The 27,756-nt window shown below is 36.8% G+C and overlaps 1 protein-coding gene across 1 annotated transcript in view; it reads left to right on the top strand.

The window, feature by feature from the left end:
- The window catches only part of LOC150080870 (flotillin-1-like), a 321,558-nt gene extending 294,173 nt beyond the window's left edge, over positions 1-27,385 (top strand). Inside the window, exons 11-12 of the mRNA XM_090380967.1 lie at positions 11,682-11,846; positions 27,288-27,385. Coding sequence (XP_090237093.1) covers positions 11,682-11,846; positions 27,288-27,317 — 195 coding nt within the window. The 3' untranslated portion in view covers positions 27,318-27,385. The remainder of the gene's footprint in view (positions 1-11,681; positions 11,847-27,287) is intronic.
- The last annotated feature ends 371 nt before the right edge of the window (positions 27,386-27,756 follow it).

Below are 27,756 nucleotides of genomic sequence, written 5' to 3'. Positions count from 1 at the left end.
CTTCCAACAGTGTGTACTAGTTACATGACTGAATTATATGGCATAAAGCTTGCTATAGAAAATATTTTCCATATTTCCATACAAATGGAGGGGTGAAATGGAAGTGGTTTTTTTTTTTTTGGCTGATGCTGTGTAAGCTTGCTTTCTTGCATCATATGCCTCTGCTAATGCTGATATGTCAGTTCAAAAGAGCATAATATACACAGACTCGCAAAGTTCCTTATTAGCCTTGCAAAGCAACTCCCCACCTACTCACACATTATTAAAGCTCATTAGAACAGAGTTGATATGTCTCAGAGAGCATCAACAAAAGGTTATCTTCTGCTGGATCCCAGGCCATACTGGAATACCGGGAAATGAAATTGCGGATGCTGCTGCCAAACATCCATCCAGATCAGCCCACGAATTATCCAGTACTGTTCACTGATTATAAAATGAATATACAAAGTATATGTAAAGTCGATGGACTCTTTAATGGCAAGCACAAATTCATAATAAACTACTTCAAATTAAACCTGTACCAAAATTATGGGCTTCCAGCCTCATTGCAAACAGAGAAGAAGTAATTCTAGCCAGAGCCAGAATCGGCCATATTCATTTAACTCATCAGTTCCTCTTGTCAGGGAATGATCTACCTCAGTGTAATCATTGTCGTACACCACTCACAGTCAAACACATACTGCTGGAATGTACTCTATATAATAATACTTGATTAGTGTCATTCAGTTCTCTGGCAAGCTTAAAGGAACCTTTGTCACTTAGCCATATCATAGGCAAAAAATCAAATCTCACAGAATTCTTCTCCTTCCTAAAACGAATAGAACTGTATAGCTGTTTCTAACTGCTTATACATCAACCAACGCAGGCAGTATGAACCACTTTACTAAGTGCAATATGGCCTAAGTAGCCATTGCACTTAAAACCCCATCAACAACAATTGATTAATGGAGCTCAGTACCAGGTGTTTTTTATACCTTGTCCCAACCCGCGCACGCACTGTAGTTCACCTGCAGTTGCTTCGATTTGCATAACTCCCTGGTCATAATGTTTTGCCTCATCAGTGTATATTTCAATATCAAGTATTATCTCCAATTTACATTATATGAATTTCTTATCTCCTATCAAGTTATATGTATTAATTTCAGATATAAGGGATGCAGAACTGGAATTTGGGGAGTACAATGTGTACAGGAAGGATGGACAGGACAGGAAGGGAGGAGGGTTATGCTATTAGTTAAGAAACACATAAAATCCAAGGAAGTTAAGCCAGTCGACATCGCTGGACAGTGCAGTGTTGAGTCAGTTTGGTGTGACATAAGCATTGGGAGATCAAAATTGAGAGTAGGAGTGTGTTATAGGCCTAATGACTCTGATGAGTATAATAAGAAACTGTACAGGGAAATAGAGTGGGCCAGTAAATCAGAGAGTATTATAATGGGGGATTTTAATTTCCCAGATATTGACTGGAATTTGTGGGTTGGTCACTCACACACTAGTAAGGTTTTGGGGATTTATTGGACGATTGTTTTCTACATCAGCATGTTCGGGAGGTAACTAGAGGGAGTAATACTCTTGATCTGATTATCAGTAGTGATTCTTCATGCATTAAGAATCTGCAGATAAAGGAACCATTATGTGGCAGTGATCACAGTGTGCTGAAGTGAGATTTACTCAAAGAGGTAACTGCCATCGGGGGTAAAGGGAAGGGTTTTTGCTTTCGTAAACTACGGTGGTCTGAGACAGTACAGTAAACCCCCGCTATTCGCGGTATCTGTATTCGTGGTTTCGCATATTCGCGATCGCTGATTTAATATAAAATGAAACCTAAAAAAATGTGAATTAGCGCTGTGAATGTTATCCGCCATAAAAAAACATGGGCGTGGCTAAAATTATCTTTCCCGGTCAAAACAGCACTCAGTGGGTGGGGGGAGAGCGGTGACAAAATCGCGAGCGTGGATGTTTTTCACTAATCCTTGTTCAGTATGTGTTATGCGCTTGTAATGGAAGTTTTCGTCGTTTGCTTTTAATTTATATGCTTATAAATTGAATAAATTTATCAATTTATAAATTGATATGCTTACAAAAGTGATAAATCTACCGTTTTTCATGTAAAACAGACTTTTTCGAGTGTGTTAATGGATGAAAGTGACTTTATTGTGGACAAGTTCTTTCTAACCCGTATAAAAATATGGCTACGAATAACAAGAGAAATGTGAAAATATCAAAGAAGTTGATGACATTAGCGAATAAAATCGAGTTATTAGACAAAATATCTAATGGTGAAAGTGTCTCCTCAGTGGCAAAACATTATAAAATCAATGAGTCAACGGTACGAGCAATCAAAAAATCAGAAGAAAAAATTCGCCGTAGTGGCCGGGAAAACGTGCTAATTGCTTCAAAAATTTGCTCTGTAACTCGTGATGTTAAATTAGAAAAAATGGAAAACGCTTTAAATATGTGGATAGAAGACCGAACTCAAAATAAAATTCCGTTAAGTTCACTCATCATTCGTGAAAAGGCAAAACTCCTTTATCAATACTTTAGCGAAACTGGTGATAGCACTGGATAAGTTTTTTTTGCTAGCAAAGGGGCTGGTTTGAAAGATTTGTTTGAAATTTCAAATAAATATTACATTTAATATTAAATTGTTTCTTATTTTCATTTCGATGCCTTATGCTTGCATTTCACTATGTACCGCTCTGTGTACAAAGTCATATTATGAAGGTACATATAATACATACATAGACAAAATTTTAGACTAGTTTTTCTTATATATTTCATACTTTGGAACGGAACCCCTTTATTACTATGGGAGCCATAACTCAGTATTCGCATTTTCGGTATTGGCGAAATTTCTCAGGAACGTAACCCCCGCGAATAGGCGGGGGTTTACTGTATTTAAATTCTATACGGTGGGACCAACTGATGATGGTACCAACAGCAAATTCAAAATGGGAAGCATTCAAAGAATTTATCTTGGAAGCTACTAGGCTTTACATGCCAACTTGGCGCCTCTGTAGCCAGGTGGGAAGGAGCAGCAGTGCGTAGCACACGCTTCTTGATTAGACCGGGGTTCGAGCCCGTCATCACCAAATACGGAGGATGCGGAAAGGTCAAGGAATGACCGCCGCATATCCCGGAGCAATATGGCCTTAGTTGCTAATGCTCCTAAAAACCAACCAAACAAACATGCCAACTAAGAAATATTATTCAAGGTTTAGGCCTAAGTGGATGTCAGATGAACTAATGAAACATTTGACAGAGAAGAAGATGCATGGGATACATAAAAATTAATGGGTGACATGGAAGCCTATGATAGATATAAGCTGGTCTGTAACCAAGTCACAAAGGAGATTAGGCAAGCAAAGGCAGATTATGAGAAATCCTTGGCAAAGGATGCAAAGAAAAACAACAAAGAGTTCTTTACCTATGTAACCTCTAGAAGGAAAGGGATGAATCAGATTGGTCCACTGGATATTGTTGGTTCAATTGTTGATGATCCTGCTCAGGTGGCTAACAAACTAAATGAGTATTTTGCAGCTACATTCACAAATGAGGAGTTATTCAGGGAGGGTTATGAACTAATGAGGCATATGGCAGAGAAGAAAAATGCATGGGATACTTACAAATTAACACATGACACAGAAGCCTATGATAGATACAAGTTGATATGCAACCAAGTTACAAAGGAGGTTAGGCAGGCGAAGGCAGATCTGGGAAGGGTTATTGCTTCCGTAAAGGCGACTACGATGGACTGAGACAGTATTTAAATTCTATACAGTGGGACCAACTGATGATGTTACCAACAGCAAATTCAAAATGGGAAGCATTCAAAGAACTTATCTTGGAAGCTACTAGGCTTTACATACCAACTAAGAAATATTGTTAAAGGTTTAGGCCAAAATTGATGTCAGATGAACTAATGAGGCATATGGCAGAGAAGAAAAATGCATGGGATACTTACAAATTAACACATGACACAGAAGCCTATGATAGATACAAGTTGATATGCAACCAAGTTACAAAGGAGGTTAGGCAGGTGAAGGCAGATTACGAGAAATCCTTGGCAAGGGATGCAAAGAAAAACAGCAAAGAGTTCTTTACTTATGTAAACTCTAGAAGGAAGGGGATGAATCAGATTGGTCCACTTGATATTGATGGGTCAACTGTTGATGATCCTGCTCAGGTAGCTAACAAACTAAATGAATATTTTGCATCGACATTCACACATGAGGAGTTATTCAGCAAGGGGAATGCCAGAGGTGTATTCAACTCTAGCAGTAAGCTACAGAATCTTGAAATAACTGGGAGTAAAGTGGAGGAGAAACTGTTGAAGATAAACACAAGAAAGGCACCCGGGGTGGATGGGATCTATCCAGTTATATTAAAGGAGGCAGAAAAGGAAGTAAGCAAACCCTTAGCCATAATTATGAGAGCTTCCTTGGACTCATGGGAGGTACCCATAGACTGGAAATGTGCAAATGTGACCCCAATTCACAAAGGAGGATCAAAGGCTGACACAAGTAATTATAGACCTGTGAGCTTAACTTCTGTTCCAGGAAAATTAATGGAGGCACTGGTTAAAGAAGCACTGCAGGATCATTTAGACAAAACTTCAGTTATAGCTCAGACACAGCATGGTTTTGTTAAGGGGAAGTCTTGCCTGACCAACTTGATTGGATACTATGATGTAGTCACAAAAGAACTGGATGCAGGGAATAACTTTGATATTATATACTTGGATCTTAGAAAGGCTTTTGATACTGTTGCACATGGAAGACTGCTACACAAATTGGAGCAGTGTGACATTGGAGGCAAATTGCTGCTATGGATAAAGGGGTGGTTGAGGGGGAGAAGACAGAGAGTGGTAATCAATGGACACTGCTCATCGTGGACTAATGTTATTAGTGGAGTCCCTCAGGGCTCAGTGTTGGGGCCATTATTGTTTTCTGTATTTATAAATGATATTGATGATGGTATATCAAGCTTAATGTCCGAGTTTGCAGACGATACAAAGGTTGGCAGAGTTGTCAAGGACACTACTGACACTATGCTGCTGCAACAGGATCTGGAAAGGTTGAGCAGATGGGCTGAGAGGTGGCAAATGAAGTTTAACATTGACAAATGTAAAGTACTACACATGGGAAACAGCAACCCCAGAGCAACGTATCAACTCTGTGGTACTACACTGACAGTGGTAGAGAATGAAAGGGACTTGGGGGTGGTTGTGCAGGCAGATATGAAGTTCTCTGAGCAGTGCAGACGGGCTGCAAGAGTAGCTCATGGAGTATTGTCAATGATATACAGGAATTTTTCCAGCAGGGATAAGGAGGTGATTATTCCATTGTATAAGGCAATGGTCAGGCCACACCTAGAGTACTGTATACAGGTCTGCAGGCCTCATTTCAAGAAGGATGTAGAGCTGCTGGAACGAGTACAGAGAAGGGCAACAAGATTAGTGAATGGAACAAAGGGGTGCTCTTACGAAGAAAGGCTTAAGTTTTGCAAATTACAGTGTCTGGAGACTAGGCACCAGCGAGGTGATCTGATAGAGGTGTATAAAGCCTTGAATGGTTTAAGCATGCTCAATGCTGATGGGATTCTTCCTCTAGCTCAGAAAAATCACCTGAGAGGGCATAAATTCAAATTGAGGAAAGACAGATGTAGGATAGACGTGCGGAAATTTGCCTTTAGCCAGCGGGTGGTTGGTTGGTGGAACAGACTTCCATCCCTTGTGGTGGAGGTTGATAGCCTAAATAAGTTTAAGGCTCAGCTGGACAGGTATTTTGAACGAACAGAGGGGTGAAGTGGAAGTGGGTTTTTTTTTTTTTTTTTTTTGGCTGATGCTGCATAAGCTTGCTTTCTTGCATCAAATGCCTCTATTAATGCTAATGCTAATGGCTGAGGTGTATTCAACTCTGGCAGTAAGCTAGATAATCTTGTAATAACTGAGCGTGAAGTGGAGGAGAAATTGTTGAAGATAAACAGAAGAAAGGCACCTGGGGTGGATGGGATCTATCCAGTTATATTAAAGGAAACAGCAAAGGAAGTAAGCAAACCCTTAGCCATAATTATGAGAGCTTCTTTGGACTCAGGAAGTACCCAGGGACTGGAGAAGTGCAAATGTGATCCCCAATTCACAAAGGAGGATTAACGGGCAACACAAGTAATTATAGACCTGTTAGTTTAACTTCTGTTCCAGGAAAATTAATGGAGGCGCTGGTTAAAGAAGCGCTGCAGGATCATCTAGACAAGACTTCAATTATAGCTCGGACACAGCATGGTTTTGTTAAGGGAAAGTCTTGCCTGACCGATTTGATTGGATACTATGATGCAGTCACAAAAGAACTGGATGCGGGGAATAACTTTGATATTATATGTTTTTATCTTAGAAAGATTTGGATCTTAGAAAGGCTTTTGATACTGTTGCATATGGAAGACTGCTGCACAAATTGGAGCAGTGTGGAATTGGAGACAAATTGCTGCTATGGATAAAGGGACGGTTGAGTGGGAGAAGACAGAGTTCTAATCAGTGGACACTGATCGTGGACTAATGTTGTTAGTGGAGTCCCTCAGGGTTCAGTGTTGAGTCCATTGTTGTTTTCTGTATTTATAAATGATATTGATGATGGTATATCAGGCTTTGCTATTCGAACTTGGTATATTAAGCTTAATGTCCGAGTTTGTAGACAATACAAAGGTTGGCAGGGTTGTTAAGGACACTAATGACAGTATGCTGCTGCAACAGGATCTAGAAAAGTTGAGCAGATTGGCTGAGAGGTGGCAAATGAAATTTAACATTGACAAATGTAAAGTACTACATATGGGAAGCAGTAACTCCAGAGTGACGTATCAACTCTGTGGTACTACACTGACAGTGGTAGAGAACGATAAGGACCTGGGGGTAATTGTGCAGGCAGATATGAAGTTTTTTGAGCAGTGCAGATGGGCGGAAAGAGTAGCTTCATAGTGTCAATGATATACAGGAATTTTTCTAGCAGGGATAAGGAGGTGATTATCTCCTTGTATAAGGCAATGGTCAGGCCACACCTTGAGTACTGTATACAGGTCCAGAGGCCTCATTTTAAGAAGGATGTAGAGCTGTTGGAACGAATACAGAGAAGGGCAACAAGATTAGTGAATGGAACAAAAGTTTGCTCTTATGAAGAAAGGCTTAAATTTTGCAAATTATACTGTCTGGAGACTAGGCATGTGCGAGGTGATCTGATTGAGGTGTATAAAGTCTTGAATGGTTTGAGCAAGCTCAATGCTGTTGGGATTCTTCCTCTTGCTCAGAATAATCACCTGAGAGGGCATAAATTCAAATTGAGGAAAGACAGATGTAGGATAGATGTGCTGAAGTTTGCCTTTAGCCAGCAGGTAGTTGGTTGGTGGAACAGACTTCCATCCTTTGTTGTGGAAGTTGATAGCCTAAATAAATTTAAGGTTAAGCTGTACAGGTATTTGGAACAAAAGGTGAAATGGGAGCGGGTGTGTTTTTTTTTGGCTGATGCTGCATAAGCTTGCTTTCTTGCATCGTATGCCTCTGCTAATGCTAATTTATAATTTTACGTTTGTAAAATATAAGTCGTTATATGTATTTTGTTAAAAATTACGTTTGTAAAATCTAAGTAGTTATAATAGATAATAAATTTAACTATCTATTGCTACCCACGTGGTTCGAACTCTCCACTAGCTATATATGCCAAATCACCGATTCTAAAAGCTCTACGAATATTGCTGTCCTACATTACGATCTACACGACAAGTTCAATTATTAAATCACATAAGTAGTGCTATAATTTGATTTATAATCCTCTGCTGATACTGATGAGACTGCTACAAGTTATGTAGAAACTACCAGTATTTGCTGTATCGATAAGAAAACAGTGGCGGTAGATTCGAATGCTACTATCGATACAATGCCGGCAGAAATCGACTGTGGTTTTCTACACAATTACAAGGCCGAATAAAAAATAAATGCACCAGTGTAACCAGCAAATCACTAAAAAACTATACTACTAAATTTAAATCAAAAGTTATACATCAACAATAATTTCAAATTGATAAATAAAAAAGTTCACTTAGCGGATTTGAACCTGTCTGGTCCCCACTAGGCTCGTCAGCAAACCCCAATTGTTGTACATGAGAAATAATTGTTATACAACCGATCTGGGTCTAAAAACACCTACATTACCTTTAGGAATCCAATTTTGATAATATTGCTGTATCCTCAGCCAAACTAATAGAACTAATATCAGACTAATAGAACAGACTTATCTCCAGAAAAATCTAAACTTCCCAAACACATCCTTATTCATTTCACAAATATACGTGATCTCATTTCCAATCCTGGTGATATCCATTTCCATTTACGGACTGTGAAGTCTCAGTTATTGGTTGTCTCAACCATTGCCCATATCAGTTGTCCTAATTATTCACAGTACGATTATTTTTGCTTCAAAGGTGGTACGTTTACGTATGTCTGCTCTGATATTCCTTTTCAAAGACATCTTTTCGATCTTCTCTTCCTTCATTTCTTTTTATCCCATTCTTTTAAATTTATCTGTTGCATCTGTCTTTCTTCCAATCTTCATTAATCGGTTGGAACTCTTTGATGTCCTTTCTTTGAAATTCGACTTTCTATAGTCCAACTTTCCTAACAGAGTTAATTTTCACTGGCAATTTAAATTTTCCTGACTCCAGTTGATCTCAGTTTTCTTGTCTCACAAACCCAGCTGTTTGAAATTCTGAGGTGTTGTATTTACTAATGACCATTCACAGATTGTTCATTTGCCTACCAGAATACCAGACAAACCTAACAACATACATACATACATACTACTCTTGATATTTTTCTTGCAAACAACCCCTCAGCATATACTGTCAAAGTAAGTGCTCAGCTAGTCACCTCAGATCACAACTTGGTGAGGGTCTTTTATCCAATGGAACTTTCTCTCGTGATCATTCTTAGCCTCATGTTGTTTGATATTATGTAAAAATATTAGTAAAATAATAAGAGGAGTTTACCTCAATATGGTGCGTAGAACACTTCCGTATGATACCCTCCAGAAATTAAAACGGAAAAATCAACAACTTACCGGTACATTAGAGTAAAATATAAATAATTAAATAATCAATTTAACACAATTCAAATCAATTTAAAACAATTAAAAATCAAATTAACGCAATTAAAAGAATCTAACGAAAATATTCAAAACGATTTTCCTTCCTATCTTTTTTTTGAATATTTTCATTAGATTCTTTTAATTGCGTTAATTTGATTTTTAATTGTTTTAAATTGATTTGAATTGTGTTAAATTGATTATTTAATTATTTATATTTTACTCTAATGTACCGGTAAGTTGTCGATTTTTTTCCGTTTTTTACGTTTTAATTTCTGGAGGGTATCATACGGAAGTGTTCTACGCACTGTATTGAGGTAAACTCCTCTTATTATTTTACTAATATTATTATCAACGTAGAACATATTGAGTAGTACAGCTCTGATTCATACTATCTAATTATGTAAAAATGAAATGGGATGATCTACAAGATTTCTATTCTTCTCTTCCATGGTTGGATTACTGTTTTAAATCTTTGATTAGTCAATGTTTGCTCGGATTGTGTAATTATCGATGATTATGTGATTATCTTCTGATGTCATTGTTTGCTCAAATTGTGTTTTTGGTGGGATAAAATCCTTTATTCTGCACTCCACCTTAAAGTGTCATATTTTATCCAAACATTTGTTTTTCTAATAAATATGCTTAAACTTCTTCCAACTAAGAATATATCATGTCACAGTTGGCCCGTAACCAAATCTGCAAGTTCATTTTCTGCTTACACTAATGCTTATAACATTTGAAAAAGTTATTAATCAGTCCAAAACTTGATTGTTAACAAATTAAACATAGAAAGCTTTATTTTTGTCTGAATGGTAGTCAAGTGTTCTGATCCCTTGTCAAAGCTGTTGGCCACAACTTTTGGCCATCCATACTCCCACCTTTGTTAAACCTGATGATTCTATTGCTAAAGATAAAGCCAACTTACTAGCACCCTACATTTCTTCTAACTCTTGGTGAACCACCCCTAACATTCCCAGTACACTCCACTCAATGCCTCCTGTGATCTTTCAACAAAAAGATGTCAGAAGAATTTTGAAAATTCTCAATGCCAAGAAAGCTCCCATTCCTGACATTGTTTCTACACTTGTTCTCAAAAGGTTATACTCCTGAGCTTGCTCCTTTTCTCTGTTACCTTTTCAGACTTTCTTATTCCAGTGATGTTTTTCCTTCTGCTGGGAAATTTGTTCATATCCAGGCATTTCCTAAAAAAAAGTGTGTCAAAACCCTCCTATCCAATCTTCCATTGCACTTACCTCTACTCTTTCCAACGTAATGGAGAAATCCATTAACTGCCAATTCCTAAACAGTCTTTACTTTCATCTGATCGATGATCACCAATATGGATTCCATCAATGCTGATCCACTAGTAATATATTGGCTTATGTTACCTGTCTATGGACATATTCTTTGAAAAATTTTGGTGAAACACAAATGGTCTTGGTATTTCTATGGCTTTTGAATGCATTTGTTATAAAAATTTTCTAAAGAAGCTTCTATATTATGGACTGCTGATTGGTTGTTGTAACTGAGAATCCAATTTTCTCTCTGACCACTCACTGCTCATTTTGGTAGATGACTCTCTGTCTTTCTGCTTCTCTTCTAATGGTGGCATTCCCGAAGATTCAGTTCTTTTTCTCACCCTTTTTCTGCTTTTATATTAATGACCTACTTCCACTGACTGGAAACCTTATCCTGAAAATCCTTGTCTCAACTTCAATATCCACCCAGATATTTTCAGTCCTTGTAAATCTCAGTCCAGCATCTTTCAATGGAATCTACTGCTACAATATCTTCGATGACATTTCTGGACAAGATCACATATCTCCATTAGGGATTGCTACAACTTCTTATCTCTCTCTCTCTCTCTCTCTCTCTCTCTCTCTTGGAATAAGCACATCACAAATATTGCTTCCCTATGTATATAAGAAAGAGTAAGTTTTTCTTTCAATCTCAGTATTACTTTTGAACAACTATTCACTCTGTACAAATCTCTTCTCCCCCCCCCCTGCCATGGAATATTGTTCCCACATTTGGAGTGATGCACCTAAAACCTCTCAGGTTTCTAGACTCCATTCAAAAGTGGACAGTCAGATTAATTAATGACCCATCTCTTACAAAATCTCTCCGCTCTGTTTCAAAGATGTTCTGTTTCTTCTGTGTGCCTTTTCTATAAATACTTACACTGCTTTTCTGCATTATTATTTTTAATTCCCACTCTCCCTTCTTAAGAGTCTGAAATGTGCCACAACCACTCAGCATCCATTTATTCTCCAACTTCAAACTTAGAAAGCCAACTCTTCTTCTTCATTTATCCCTTTAAATTTTTATAATATAAAGTTGAATACTTAAGTATGATTTAAGTTGAATATTTTTATATTCAACTTAGTTGAACACTTAAAAAACTACTGAAATTATGTAAAAAGGTGTCTTGTTCACATGCACCGAAAAATAAAAAGGAATAGAATAGTTAATTTCTGTACTTAAATTCACATTTATTAAAATTTCTTTAACACTTGAAAATATATTTTTTAAAAAACTTGGGATTTATTGCAGATAGCGGCTGAAGTGGCTGCTCCCTTATCCCAATGTAGAAAAGTTGTAATGGTCTCGTCTGGAAAGGGGGAGGTAGGAGCCAGTAGACTGACTGGAGAAGTACTGGATATTATTTCAAAAGTTCCTCAGGTTGTAACTCAGCTGACTGGAGTTAGTATTTCTAATGTAAGTGTTTTCAGTTGTTTTATTTTTAATATTTTTTTGAATTTTTTCAAAAAATTTGATTGGATACCACAATATGAATTTTTCAGAGAATATGAACAGTATGGTTTGAAATTTGATTACTTTTATTTTATTTATTTTATTTTTTAAAATTTTTATTTCTTAGGTCCTGGTTTTGTGTATAATATTTTTCATTTGCTCATTTGCACTTTTTTTATTTTTATTTATTTATTATTATTATTTTTTTACCTGGTTGTTGCTTTTAACTTTATAGGTGCTACTCCAAATTATTGATTGCAATTGAGTGTTCCATCAAGTTTAATGGATGAAAGTTTCAGCACCTTCTGAAATATAGACACAGTTTTACTTGAGCAGTTTTATAGGTGAACAGTTATTGTTTACTTGGGATTATATGTGGGAAGGATATATCAGTTTTTATTATTATTAGAACAAAAACTGTAACACAGTTTTTGTTCTAATTCTGTGGGATCACTTGGTTGGTACAGTTCCAAAATTCTTCCCTTTAATGTTTAACTGAAGAAGGCTGTCTACCCAGCTGAAAGCTCTTTTGTATACTAACCGTTCTCTATATGTATATTCTAGTATTAACCGCTCTGAGGAATTATAATTTTTTCATTTCAATAAAATTCTTCCCTTTTACAAGTTTTACAGACTTGAGAATGGAAGAGTGTGTGTGTGTGTTTATGTTTATATAATATATAAACAGAAATATGTGTGCATATGCAGTTTCGAAATTTCTCACCCTTAATGGTATTTTAAACTTTAAAAGGGAAGGAAGTGACTAATAGTATTTATGTGCTGTTGGATGTGTATAAGTGTTTTTTTTTTTTTTTTTTTCTTTTCAATATTTATATAAACAAGTCAGAAAGCCACTTTGCTCTCTTCTGCCATGTGCCACATGAACCTGAATTATACGTTTTTATATTTTAATTTTTTTAAAATATAAAACTCTCCAACATTTTTGATTTGTTTTCCATTAATACAAAGATTTTTAGCTGCCTTCAATTGTCCATGCGAAAAACATGGTGATGTTAAGTCAACACCAACCTTAGATACTGCTTGACCTTGACTTTTGTTTATTGTCATGCTAAAAGCCTATTTCTCAGGAAACTTTGTTTGTTGAAAAATGAAGTTATTCCCCTTCGTTTGAATACATACGAATCCATGGAATATATGCTTTCGATCCAGCTCTATCACCTGTGACATGTTCACAAACGAAACATTTCTTCCTTATTTGTACTACACGTAATCTTGTGATATCAAAGTAGTCTTTCATTTTTCTTATCTTTCCTTTCTTAATTTTGAAGCCTTTAACTTATTATTTTCCTATTTTTCAATAATCATTTGTTTTCTTCAATATCAGGATTTTTAAGTGCTGCTTCATACTCAAGATCTTTTCTTTTTTCTTCTCAGCCTTTCTGATACGATCTTTCTCTTTTCTATTACTGCCATTATTAACAGCATTGCTAATATAACGAAACAGGCCTACGCACTCTGGATTCATTGAGGAATTTATTGTAGCTTAAACACAGAGCGTACAGATAAAGCAGAAATATATGAGCTTTCGGCTATATGGTAGCCTTCGTCAGAATTAAAATACATGAATGGCAGTTGGAATGAAGATGTGCACTGCCAGGTGCGTAAGCCCATGTGTGCTGGCCAGTTTACCAACTTCCGGTCAGCACACGCGCGAGGCCACCTCCTCTCCACGGCCCGAACCTTGCTTACTCGCGCCTGGACACACTCCAGCTCCGCTGATGAAAGACGCAAAGAGGTCACTAGGGTCAAAGTAGACCTTACGAGGTGTGGCTACCCCATTGACGTCCTCGACAGGTGTGATCTACAGACACGTGACATCGTGACGACCAGCTACAACACCAACAGTGACGAGCCATCCACAAGGGCATTCATCCCATACTACCCCAACCTGTCACAACAGATCGGCAGAATCCTGAGAACGCACGGAATAAAGTGCATCCAGCTCCCAGGCAGGAAACTGCGTTCTTTCATTTCCAACGTGAAAACACCTGTCCCCACCCTTCTGCAGAGCGGTTTAGTCTACCGCATCTCTTGCCGTGACTGCACTAGCTGCTACTTCGGAGAGACTGGACGTCGACTCGAGAAACGTCTCTCGGAGCACAAAAGAGCGATCCGTTTAGCGGATATAGAACACTCAGCTATCGCCGAACATGTCTGGACAACCCACCACGACATCGACCCACACCGCGATGTCGTGGTGGTAGACAGATCCCACCATTACCTAAAGCGTACCTGGTTGGAATCATTAAATATAAAATCTTCGGATAAATCCTTAAACAGGAACAGTGGTTACCAAGTCAACCCGATCACAGAGTCAGTAGTTCTGTCATTGGACAAGCGCTGGCCACGTCATCATGCGTCACAGCCACAGACGTCAACAAACAATTAAACCTCGCGTCTCGCACCTGGCAGTGCACATCTTCATTCCAACTGCCATTCATGTATTTTAATTCTGACGAAGGCTACCATATAGCCGAAAGCTCATATATTTCTGCTTTATCTGTACGCTCTGTGTTTAAGCTACAATAAATTCCTCAGCATTGCTAATAGCTGAAGAAACATTTGAAAAAATTGAATCATTGCCTTTGAGACCTGTAGAATTCAAAAATTAAAAGCACTGTAAATATTCTTTTATATACAGAAAAATTTAAAGACTGTAAAAAATTAAGAGTTAGTAAAAGTGTCTTTGAGACAGATCTGTCAATCACTTTGTTGTAGTATGATGCAATAGCAGTTAGCCCCCCACCTTGCGGAAAGCAAAAAGTGTGTACGTGAAAAAGCAAAATATTCTTTTATATATATAGATAATATAATATACAGAGTGATCTTAAATGTTACAGAACAACGCTAGTCATCTTCAAAAATCGAGCAGTTTTTTTTTTTTTTTTTTGTTATATGTTAATTTTGAGTTACTAGCCAATAGTGTTTTATTTACAGTGAAGGCAGCTCATCATGTTCCAAGGCACAGCACATGTTCATAATTGAATGGTCCCAGGTGCCAAGTGTTATAGTGATCAAGCAATTATTTGAGTGATTTCTAGAGTGTTTTCCTCGAAGATAGTTTTTTTCAGTTATAAAAGTTTTCTTATATTCACATTAATTAATAGTAAACTTAGTCTTATGAAATGTAAATAAATTTCAAGAAGGAAAATCACCTTTCTTTTTTCCTTTAAACTAACTCACAAACTTTTTTGCAGCTTGATTACTCAAGCAGCACTGCTCCTACATCCCCATGTTCGAGCCCGTCACCACCAAATACGGAGGAGGCGGAAAGGTCAGGGAATGACCACCGCATATCCCGGAGCAATATGGCCTTAGTTGCTAATGCTCCTAAAAACTAAACAACAACAACGGCATCCTACATCCCCGTGGCACGGTTGGAAACCAGTGAGGAGAAATCCACTCTTCCAGGGCTGAAAGGAGCAAAGATGGATAACAGTATGTTTCCACCTTTAGAGACATTGAACTCAAGAAACAAGTGATACGGAAAATAACTTTTCTCAACCCAAGAGGCTGAAAACAACCTCTCACGGAAAGATACCATCATTGCTCAATTGCACTTTTTATCAGATCAGCCTCTGAGTAAATTATCTCCCTTCCTTGTGTAGAAATGTATTGAGTCTGCTGTAAGTTCACTGAAATAAGTAAGGCAACTCCAATCTGGTGATCTTCTGGTAGAGACCATTCAATCCCAACTTTCTGCAAAGCTGTTAAAGCTGACTACCTTTTGGGAGACACCCAGTAAAGATTACTCCCAATGTCACTGTAAACTCCTCAAAGGGACTTATTAACTGTATCAGACGAAGAAATTGTCCAAGAGCTATGTGAACAAAGAGTCATCCAAGCAAGAAGAATCATGACTTGAAAAGTCTTGTCCTGACAAGGAGCATAATTCTCACTTTTAGCTCCCCTAACTTCTCCACTGCTCTGTCTGACCTTACTTTTTAAACCCCATCAGTTGCTATGTGCCAAAAATATGGACACTACCAAACTGCACATTGAGGTGAGGCAGTATGTCCTAATTGTGGATGAAAGGAGCACAACCAATCTGACTGCACCATTAGCACTCCCCATTGCCCAAATTGTAAAGGTAACCACCTGGTGTTCTTCAAAACATGTGAACTATGGAAGCAAGGGAAAAAATCCAGAAATGTAAAGTGGAGAACAAAGTCACATACTTAGAGTTGAGAACACAAATAATAAAAACAGACCCCAAGTGTATATATGCTACAGCTGCTCAACATTTTCAGTCAGTAGGTATTCAGACAGGTGTATCAGTTCCTTCAAATATATCCATTGCAAGTGCTTTTTTTTTTTTTTTTTTTTTTTTGGGACGGTACGCAATGGTATGGCGTACCGGCACCTTTATTAACAGTGATGTGTGACATTTAGATGTAATGCACTTCGAAATTTGTAATATTCTGTAAATTTGCTATTCAAATAAGCTTAAAATTATTTAACTAAATTTGCATTTTTCACTGTCTATTGTTAAGATATTTTCAATATAAAACTGTATAACCATTTTTATAATTCTAAATTACTCAGTCGGACTTCTGTTTAACAAAGTCCTTTTATAGCGAATTATTTTGAATTCCGCTTGGAAGTTACATTTAAAATATTTTCCGTTGAGCGAGAAAATTTTCATATAGCGAACGGATTAGGAGAGAATATACTCGGTACACACTGTTTGCATTTCTGGCCTTCAGCCAATTTAGGCAATTAGTGCTGCTGCGCGAATTAAGAGGGCTAAAGGGATTACCATTCTACAACTTAGTGGTACCTGGTAAAACCTATCCGACCACCTGTCCCACATACGGAGAAGTCACGCTGGTCAGCAGTGAACAGATCAAGGGGTATTCCCAGTGTACTGCAGTGGTGTCCAAACTTTTCCTGTACAGGGGCCATATTAAAAAAAAAAAATTCGAAGTTAGATTTCTTTAGTGTGTTCCTTTTTTCCATATCTTGTTGCATGTAAAAGTAAAATTGAAAATATTCGAAAATTTAATGAGAGAATATTTTTGATAATTAACAAAATTTAAATTGCTGTTTTAGTTCAATTTCCTGGTGGGCCATAGGTTGGACACCGCTATGAATCAACTGTGAGTGTCCCGTTTGAGAATTAGGAGGGAGTGATTTTTTTTTACCCCGATAAATAATTATCTGTTTTTTTCGCGAAAGTGCGCTATCCACATTTTTCCGTAAATTTTCCCCATCTCTGTTTACATGGCCACAGTACCTGAATATCCGAATGACACCGACCTTTAGTTTAAAAAAGTTTTAGTTAAAAAAAAAAAAAAAAATCAAATTTAAGAACTAGTGACAATACCGATGACGAGAGAACGAAAATGAAGGTATTAAACCTTCTAAATGTGAAATGATGGCATTTGGTGAAAATTAAGTTAGAAAATTGTCAATTAGGTTACAGTTAAATGAAAGAGATACAATTAGTGGATTTTGCAAATATCTAATTGAAAAGATAATTTCGGAAGAATTGAAGCATTTGATGGACACTCTGAGTAGGATACCAATTTCATCGAGTGAATGTGAGCGAGGATGTTCACAAATGAATCTGATTGTCAGCCCAACCAGAGCTTCTTTGATGACAAAAAACAGTTTCTTCACTACTGTTTCTTAAAATTGTAGGCCCACCGTTCACCCGCTTCTGTCCAGCAAAATATGCCGCATCGTGGCTGCTCTGGAAACGTCAGCAAGGGACACACAAAGAGGAAGAAAAGAAGTTGGTATAGGGTGTTGGATGAGAACTTAATAAAAATTTGGAATATTCTACAAAAACTTTATTATGAAATTATTTTTACTTATGTTATTTATTTTTACTTATTAGGGGCTGTAGTCTAACGAAGGACCCTTATAATGTCACTCGATTGTCTGTCTGTCTGTCCATCCGTCTGTCACAGCATTGTATCTCTAGAACCACTCAACCTATTGACTTGAAATTTTACATGGATATGTATATCATGTGGGCTAACATAAAATCATTGATTGTTGTGGAAAAAAATTTGTCTGAGAAATGGGGCATAAAATGTGGGCGGGGGGAAAACAAAAATGTTGTTGACAACCTATAGCTTATTATATACCATTGGAAAGAGCTTAAGGAGTAGGTTTAAAATATTTTTAAAATTAAAAATATCGGCGCCAGACAGGAAAATGTGAGTGATTTTCGTGTCCCCCTTCATCTCTATTTCCGTCGCTAATGGAGCTAAAAATTTAAAAATCACATTAGCTATGCGTTGTTCGATGTTTATCGAGGGAAAACGATTCCGATTGAAATCTATTATTTACTTTGTGTTAAAATTAAAAAAAAAAAAAAAAATTTTTATTGTACTTCGATAGCGTGCATCTTTGTATTAAGCAACTCTCCTTTTGGTGACAAAAAGGTTGCTAAATAGTTAGTTAATAATTTTATAAAGGACATTTATAAATTTTACGATGAGAAGTATTTTTTAACAGTTTTCAAAGCTGGAGTTGTCCCGGCAAGCAGGTACTTAGAGAGCCAGTGTTGAGGCTGCAGTGGTAGGGAGGCACCTGCATGGAGTCTTGCACGGCCCTCACCTGCCAGTAGCTTTCCCCCCAAGACTTTACTCACTTCCACAGGAAGAAGTCTGAGTCGCTTCTCCCACCCTTGTCATTCACAACAACAACAACTGCAAAGACTCAAAAAGACAACGTTTTTGTGAGTTCCTCAGTTTTAGGCCAAGCCAGGGTACTAGAAACATTTTTCAGTTACCGTAAAGCTCTCTATTTGAAATACTACACTAACAACCATTCGTGACTACGGAACCTTCATCCTGAGTGCCCGGCACTCAGTAGTTGACTGATTTATTTACTTATTTTACTCATATTTTACTTATTTTTTTATATACTTGAATAATAAATTTATGCTTAATAAACTGTGTTAATATACTAAATTTGCTGTTCTTATTCCAAAAACATTACTACAAAAGTAACAATATCAGGGGAAAAAAAACTTTTAAGCGTACTTTTCATATCCTTTTAATTTTCAATTTTTCCCGATAGCAAAAAAAACGAGTACCGGCACCTATTTTTCTACAAAAAAAGCACTGTCCATCGATAACTGGGCACTTTCCTTGCTCTCTACATCCAAACAATGTCGAGATAATCAACTTACAAACCAGTAATACACTAATTGCCATTCCAGCTGATGTTTGTCCATCAACAAAACCAAAAGTAACAAAAACCATTAAACTGCAACCATCACTCTTCACTGGTATGGATATTTATGAACAGAATGACCCAAATGATGGAATTTTAGAACTCCACACGACCAATGAAATGGACACGACATGCAGCTGTTTTCCCAAGAAAGACATAACAAAAATAGATCGATAAGCAATCTTGAACTACAAAGCAGTCAGAATCAAAAACAACCCACAAAACCACATAATGGAAAGAATTCTTCAATGGAATTGTAGAGGCTTTTGGAATTAAAAGAAGATTTATAAGATCTCATCGATTGATTTGAACCAGCAGGCATATCCTTACATGAAACTCAGTCAAATCCACACGACTGTCCTACCATTAAAAATTATACTATTTTTAGATGAGATAGGAGTACTGACTTACCAACTCATGGAAGGGTGCCAGTTCTTGTTAGAAACAATGTTCCATCCGAACATATTGCCTTTCAGAATTTTTTTGAAGTAGTGGCAGTACACATTGTAATTTGTATCACACTTACTGTTGCTCCTATATATCTCCCTCCAATTTCTTATTTTCCTCAGATGCCTAGAAAATCTAATCAATCAACTGCCATCTCCATTCTGCTTACCTGGGAATTTTAATGTTCATTACTCAATGTGGGGATATCCAACAATCAACAAGAAGGAAAAGTAATAGAATCCTTGCTTGTTGCTGTTAAACTTACCCCAGTTGAACACAGATGAGCCTGTCTGTATCCATTTTTATGCAGGATCCAAGGCTGCAATAGGCCTTTCAATCTGTTTTCCTCCATATTTTCTAATGCGGAGTGGTTAATTCTCGATAAACCACTAAATAGTGATCATTTACCGATTATTTGTAGGCTCCAAACATAAGTAAATTCATTGCATTGCCCCACTACGAAATTTTATAGAGCACACTGGAATAACATGCCTCTCACATTCAGTTTGATGATGATATACAGTGAAATTTCTAACGGACACCTCTCTTTAACGGACATCTCTCTACAACGGACATTTTCAAATTCCCCAACTCTCCTCTATTGGTTTTAACGTGTTTTCAGCTTCTGTCTAGCGGACATTCTCTGTAACGGATGCGGACAGGCAATCTGCACTGTTTCGTTTAGATAAAGATTAGCACTTAATCAAATTAAGTGCTAATCTTTTGCAAAGATTAGCACTTAATTTGATCTCCCCATAACGGACAGTGGGTGAGCTCACAGTCCTTTTTCTAGGAACGTTTCTTCCACGTATTGCCTCAATCATGTGTTTATTTTCTATTTCCGATTCTCTGAATTTTATCAAGGTTTACGTCGCAGTGCTAAACCCTTTTTCAAGAATTTTAAGGCACGTGTAAAACTTCTGATGAATTCGGTGTGTGCAGGGAGGGGGGAGTATTTTGTCGGCCTTTCGTCTCTTGAGTTTGAGTTTTCAGTTTTGTTCAGTGTCGTGTGAAGTGCACAGTGTCTTCTCGTAAACATTTAACTTTAAAAGATAAAGTCAAACTCATTAATAGTTCCAGTTTTCAAAAAACAACCCACAAAACCAAATAAACAACCCACAAAACCACATTTAATTCAGAGAATCAGCGGCAAAAAAAAACATTTTTAAACGATTGATTTGTATGAGGGCTTCTTCTATTTTCATCGGTGGTTCGTCGTTAATATGTTCTTCGACAGAATGACCTCTTTCCATTTCTTCATCCTCATGAGGAACTTCTTGAAAAATATCGATGATAATGTCGCTGATATCTGGAGCACCATCTTCTGTAGTGAGGTTCGAGTCTATATCTTTGTAGCCAGGGTGACTTGTAGCGGAAGTATCGTACATTATCAATAGATGTTGAAGTTCTTGTTCTTCTTGGTGCTCCACATTGCTGTTCACAACTTCAATTTTTGCATTTGAAAAGCCAGACTTTACAAAACAGTTCACGACAGTTTGTTTTCTAATTGCATTTACTGAAGAGGAGGAAATCCATTGAATCGCATCAGAGATGCTGAGTTTCTTTGCAAGGTCACTCGCACATGTTACATCGTTCATGTTTGCAATGAGATGTCTTAAAACACTTTTTCTGTAGTGAAGTTTAAAATTTTTTATTATCCCTTGATCCAAGGGCTGACACTCTGCAGATGTGTTTGATTGCAGAAAAACGATTTGAATGATACAATTCAATGTGCTGGTGAGATGCAGCATTATCCATGAAAAGAATAATTTTTCTGTTTTGACGAATCATGTTTTGGTTAAAGTGACTTATCCATTCGCTCATGATATCTCATGTCATCCACGCTTTTTTATTAGACTTCCAGTAATCATTCAAAAGATTCAACTTTATGCCCTTGAAACAACGAGGATTTTGTGGTTTTCCTATAACAAGAGGTTGTTCAAAGTCTCCCAGCATATTTGTACACAATAGTACGGTCAAGCGTTCCTTAGAAATTTTTCTGCCCTGGCACTTTTCATTTTTTAGACTCATTATTTTTTCAGGAAGAGCTTTAAAAAACAACCCTGTTTCGTCACAGTTGTAAATATCCTTAGCTTCAAAATCACGACATAAATCTTCCAATTTGACAGTCCACTCTGTTACAACCCCAGTATCAACAGATCCACCTTCACCACTTACGGTTTTCCAAGAAATTTTACGCCAAGTTTTGAACTTGTCTAGCCATCCCACAGAAGTTTTGAACTCATTTACTCCCATAGATTTGGCAACCTCCAAAACCTTTTCCCTAATAATAGGCCCATTAATGGGTATTTTTTTTAGCACGTGCGCGACAAAACCACTCATACATAATATTGTCAATTTGAAGTCCAACAGTTTTCGGGAATGATTTTTGAACCTGATCATTTATGTGTTGCCAAAATTGTTTGAGCAGTTCATTTTTTTTTCTTTAGGATGTCGCTTACCTGCGTCTTCCCGATTTTGAATTTTGCAGCGAGATTGCGAACACTATTTTTTTGCCGATCATACGTATTAATGAGTTCGACTTTATCTTTTAAAGTTAAATGTTTACGAGAAGACATTGTGCACTTCACACGACACTGAACAAAACTGAAAACTCAAACTCAAAAGACGAAAGGCCGACAAAATACTCCCCCCCCTGCACACACCGAATTCATCAGAAGTTTTACACGTGCCTTAAAATTCTTTAAAAAGGGTTTAGCACTGCGACGTAAACCTTGATAAAATTCAGAGAATCGGAAATAGAAAATAAACACATGATTGAGGCAATACGTGGAAGAAACGTTCCTAGAAAAAGGACTGTGACTCACCCACTGTCCGTTATGGGGAGATCAAATTAAGTGCTAATCTAAACGAAACTGTGCAGATTGCCTGTCCACGTCCGTTACAGAGAATGTCTGCTAGACAGAATCTGAAAACACGTTAAAACCAATAGAGGAGAGTTGGGGAATTTGAAAATGTCCATTGTAGAGAGGTGTCCGTTAGAAATTTCACTGTATATCATCATCAAACTGAATGTGAGAGGCATGTTATTCCAGTGTGCTCTATAAAATTTCGTAGTGGGGCAATGCAATGAATTTACTTGTGTTTGGAGCCTACAAATAATCGGTAAATGATCACTATTTAGTGGTTTATTGAGAATTAACCACTCCGCATTAGAAAATATGGAGGAAAACAGATTGAAAGGCCTATTGCAGCCTTGGATTCTGTATAAAAATGGATACAGACAGGCTCATCTGTGTTCAACTGGGGTAAGTTTAACAGCAACAAGCAAGGATTCTATTACTTTTCCTTCTTGTTGATTGTTGGATATCCCCACATTGAGTAATGAACATTAAAATTCCCAGGTAAGCAGAATGGAGATGGCAGTTGATTGATTAGATTTTCTAGGCATCTGAAGAAAATAAGAAATTGGAGGGAGATATATAGGAGCAACAGTAAGTGTGATACAAATTACAATGTGTACTGCCACTACTTCAAAAAAATTCTGAAAGGCAATATGTTCGGATGGAACATTGTTTCTAACAAGAACTGGCACCCTTCCATGAGTTGGTGAGTCAGTACTCCTATCTCATCTAAAAATAGTATAATTTTTAATGGTAGGACAGTCTTGTGGATTTGACTGAGTTTCATGTAAGGATATGCCTGCTGGTTCACATCAATCGATGAGATCTTATAAATCTTCTTTTAATTCCAAAAGCCTCTACAATTCCATTGAAGAATTCTTTCCATTATGTGGTTTTGTGGGTTGTTTTTGATTCTGACTGCTTTGTAGTTCAAGATTGCTTATCGATCTATTTTTGTTATGTCTTTCTTGGGAAAACAGCTGCATGTCGTGTCCATTTCATTGGTCGTGTGGAGTTCTAAAATTCCATCATTTGGGTCATTCTGTTCATAAATATCCATACCAGTGAAGAGTGATGGTTGCAGTTTAATGGTTTTTGTTACTTTTGGTTTTGTTGATGGACAAACATCAGCTGGAATGGCAATGGGGGAGTATTTTGTCGGCCTTTCGTCTTTTGAGTTTGAGTTTTCAGTTTTGTTCAGTGTCGTGTGAAGTGCACAATGTCTTCTCGTAAACATTTAACTTTAAAAGATAAAATCGAACTCATTAATACGTATGATCGGCAAAAAAATAGTGTTCGCAATCTCGCTGCAAAATTCAAAATTGGGAAGACGCAGGTAAGCGACATCCTAAAGAAAAAAAAATGAACTGCTCAAACAATTTTGGCAACACGTAAATGATCAGGTTCAAAAATCATTCCCGAAAACTGTTGGACTTCAAATTGTCAATGTTATGTATGAGTGGTTTTGTCGCACACGTGCTAAAAAAATTCCCATTAATGGGCCTATTATTAGGGAAAAGGCTTTGGAGGTTGCGAAATCTATGGGAGTAAATGAGTTCAAAGCTTCTGTGGGATGGCTAGACAAGTTCAAAACTTGGCGTAAAATTTCTTGGAAAACCGTAAGTGGTGAAGGTGGATCTGTTGATACTGGGGTTGTAACAGAGTGGACTGTCAAATTGGAAGATTTATGTCGTGATTTTGAAGCTAAGGATATTTACAACTGTGACGAAACAGGGTTGTTTTTTAAAGCTCTTCCTGAAAAAATAATGAGTCTAAAAAATGAAAAGTGCCAGGGCAGAAAAATTTCTAAGGAACGCTTGACCGTACTATTGTGTACAAATATGCTGGGAGACTTTGAACAACCTCTTGTTATAGGAAAACCACAAAATCCTCGTTGTTTCAAGGGCATAAAGTTGAATCTTTTGAATGATTACTGGAAGTCTAATAAAAGTGCGTGGATGACATGAGATATCATGAGCGAATGGATAAGTCACTTTAAGCAAAACATGATTCGTCAAAACAGAAAAATTATTCTTTTCATGGATAATGCTGCATCTCACCAGCACATTGAATTGTATCATTCAAATCGTTTTACTGCCACCAAACACATCTGCAGAGTGTCAGCCCTTGGATCAAGGGATAATAAAAAATTTTAAACTTCACTACAGAAAACGTGATTTAAGACATCTCATTGCAAACATGAACGATGTAACATGTGCGAGTGACCTTGCAAAGAAACTCAGCATCTTATATGCGATTCAATGGATTTCCTCTTCAGTAAATGCAATTAGAAAACAAACTGTCCTGAACTGTTTTGTAAAGTCTGGCTTTTCAAACGCAAAAATTGAAGTTGTGAACAGCAATGTGGAGCACCAAGAAGAACAAGAACTTCAACATCTATTGATAATGTACGATACTTCCGCTACAAGTCACCCTGGCTACAAAGATATAGACTCGAACCTCACTACAGAAGATGGTGCTCTAGATATCAACGACATTATCATCGATATTTTTCAAGAAGTTCCTCATGAGGATGAAGAAATGGAAGGAGGTCATTCTGTCGAAGAACATATTAATGACGAACCACCGATGAAAATAGAAGAAGCGTTCATACAAATCAATCGTTTAAAAATGTTTTTTTTGCCGCTGAAGAAGGCACTGAAGGACTTTCGATGGTTTCTTCACTCCAAACAAATGTTGAAAACAAAATTATCAGCTGGAAGAAGGTGCAGAAGAAAATAAGTGATTACTGTATGTATTTTTCTTAAGATAAAATCATAATATGCATAGCACAATTGTATGTATATTATTTACAAAAATATTGTGCAAAATCTGTATATAATTTAATTTAATTTTACATTAAACGTTTAGCGATTTTTCTTTATCTCTTGTGTATGTAATTGTATATTATTTACAAAAATATTGTTCAAAATCTGTATATATTTTAATTTAATTTTACATTAAACGTTTAACGATTTTTCTTTCTTTCTTTTTTTTTTCTCCCTCAGACTTCTTGTTAGCGGACACTTCTCTCTAACGGACACATTCTCGTTCCCCATGGCTGTCCGTTAAAGGGAAAGTTTCACTGTAGTCCAATCCCATCCCATTGATAATTTCACCGAACATCTAACCAATCCGATATAAGCTGCAACCTGTATAATACCAAAATCTTTGCTAGAAAAACATAAAGACAGTTGTTATTGGTGGAATCAGGAATGTAAAGTAAACTGCAGCCATTATCAACCCACTGCAGGATGGAAGCCTCCTCAATCATCCATGTTGAGGGAAATGGACCATAATCTGCCACGCTGGTCCAGCGAGCGTTGGCAGATTGACCATATTTAGCAGTCAGGGGCTAACACCAGTCTACTCAAAGAGCATGTGCTACTGCACTTCTTCTCTTGACTCGGCTATGGAGGCCGTTAACAGGAATGTGTAGACACTAAACAGCAAAAAATAGAGCTTGGAATATGTTTTGCAAATTCCCTACTAGTAACCTCGTTAACTTTAAAAGACTGAAAGCCAATTAAGATTATTACTATACTTCCCCAAGATATTAACTCAAAGCCAAGTTCTCTAAATAAGAAGGAAAGCAAAGAAAGATGCCTGTATCAGTTATCCTTCTACTGTTAACAAAGACATAGACAGTATACTCGCCTGGAGGAAAATCCAAACACAATGTTCAGTCCCAAGCCTCAATACTAAACTGGAAAGGGTAGGAGCTATCCTCACTGTCAGAAATACAAACTCTCTAGCTGAATCATCTAGTATAATCAGCAATATCCTCTTACAAACCAACCTTTAAAAAAATTAATTGCTCTCCAGAATGGCATAAAATCATCTTCACTGCTATAGTATCACCTCCATCCACATCAATAGAATTTTTAGAATCTCTAAATAAAACATCCAATCATGCTGTTGCTCCAGATGGAATCTACTACATAATGTTAAAACAATATTGGAGGCTTGAAGTGGTGAAGCCCATGTTTAGTCTCTAGAGCAAAGTTTCCAGCATACACCCCCCCCCCATACTTCTCCTTCAACCCATGCACGGTTCTAAGTACTATAGGTTTTGATACCTTTCGTGTTTGGGGTTCTCATAAAAAAAAAAAAAAAAAAGAAGAAGCTCGCTGTTAAATTTCTACTATCAAATATTTTTAGAAAATACTTATGCATACTCCTTGTGTCAATCAATTGTTGTAGCTTTCCCTAGCCAGGAGAGGATTGTACCTTTCCACAAAATTGTAGGCCAGTTTCACTCAGAAGCTGTTTAGGGAAAGCCTTGGGGGAAAAAAAAAGGTTTGCAGCTGGCCAACACGGTGCCTCAAAATCATAAATTGCTAAACAGTAACCAGTATGTGTTTTAGAAGAATCAGTCCACATTAGAAGTAATGATCAAAGCAGAAGCAAACATCTGAAATGATTTCATTAAGAAACAACACCTGGTCATGGTTAATCTCAATATTGAGAAAGCTTTTATACCATTGGTGATATGGTGTTCTTCAAGATCTTCATTCTTTTGATATATTGCTATACTGTTTTATACCACTATATATATTTTCAACATTTTAAGATAATATCCTTCTGTTTATAGAATAGGACAAGATTGTACAAAACTCCATATGATGTGGGGGCTGGTTCAAATTTCACATTATTGGATTTTAAGTTAAAAGTTTTGACACTAAAATTTTTAAATATTGGTAGTAAGTGCCAATATTTAAAATATATGCAAGCCAATACATGCTGCATTTCACTGTGATTACTGAAACTGATTGTGTTAGTTGATTTTAAGATTTAATGACATGTAACAATTTTATTTGCATTTTAAAATAAGTTATGCTGTGGAAAAATTATTTTATATTTTTTTGATTCCACCCTCTAGTCCTTGAAAGCTGCTCAAGCTTCAGTGTAGTCCTGGGGTCCAAGATGTGGTTGCTGATCCATATGTAAATCATTCTTCAGAATGAAGATGATTGTTATTTATTATTATTATTTTTTTACTTTCACTTAAATTGAAATTTACATATGATAAATAGGTAGCACACTACTATATATTTATCATAAGTGTTACTCTGCCTGCCAGTTAAAAAATTAATTGTTATATATTGGAATTTAAATGGTACAACACTAAAGTGATGTCATTTTGAGTCTGTAGCAATATTATTCACTTTTCAACTTTTAATATTGCAGTTTCTTGATGAAGAAAAATTACACATTTTGAATGTTTTTTTAGCCTTTGTATTATCAATGTGTTATATAATGTTTCTTATTACAATACTGAAAGACAAATTGAGGAAGTACAATTTGGAGGATAGATTATTTTTTAAATAATGATAACACAGACACTAGCA

Source organism: Mastigoproctus giganteus, chromosome 9, assembly GCF_048544385.1.
Source record: "Mastigoproctus giganteus isolate SK-2022 chromosome 9, ASM4854438v1, whole genome shotgun sequence".
Taxonomy (NCBI): Eukaryota; Metazoa; Arthropoda; class Arachnida; order Uropygi; family Thelyphonidae; genus Mastigoproctus; species Mastigoproctus giganteus.
This window is presented reverse-complemented; position numbering and strand designations above follow the sequence as displayed.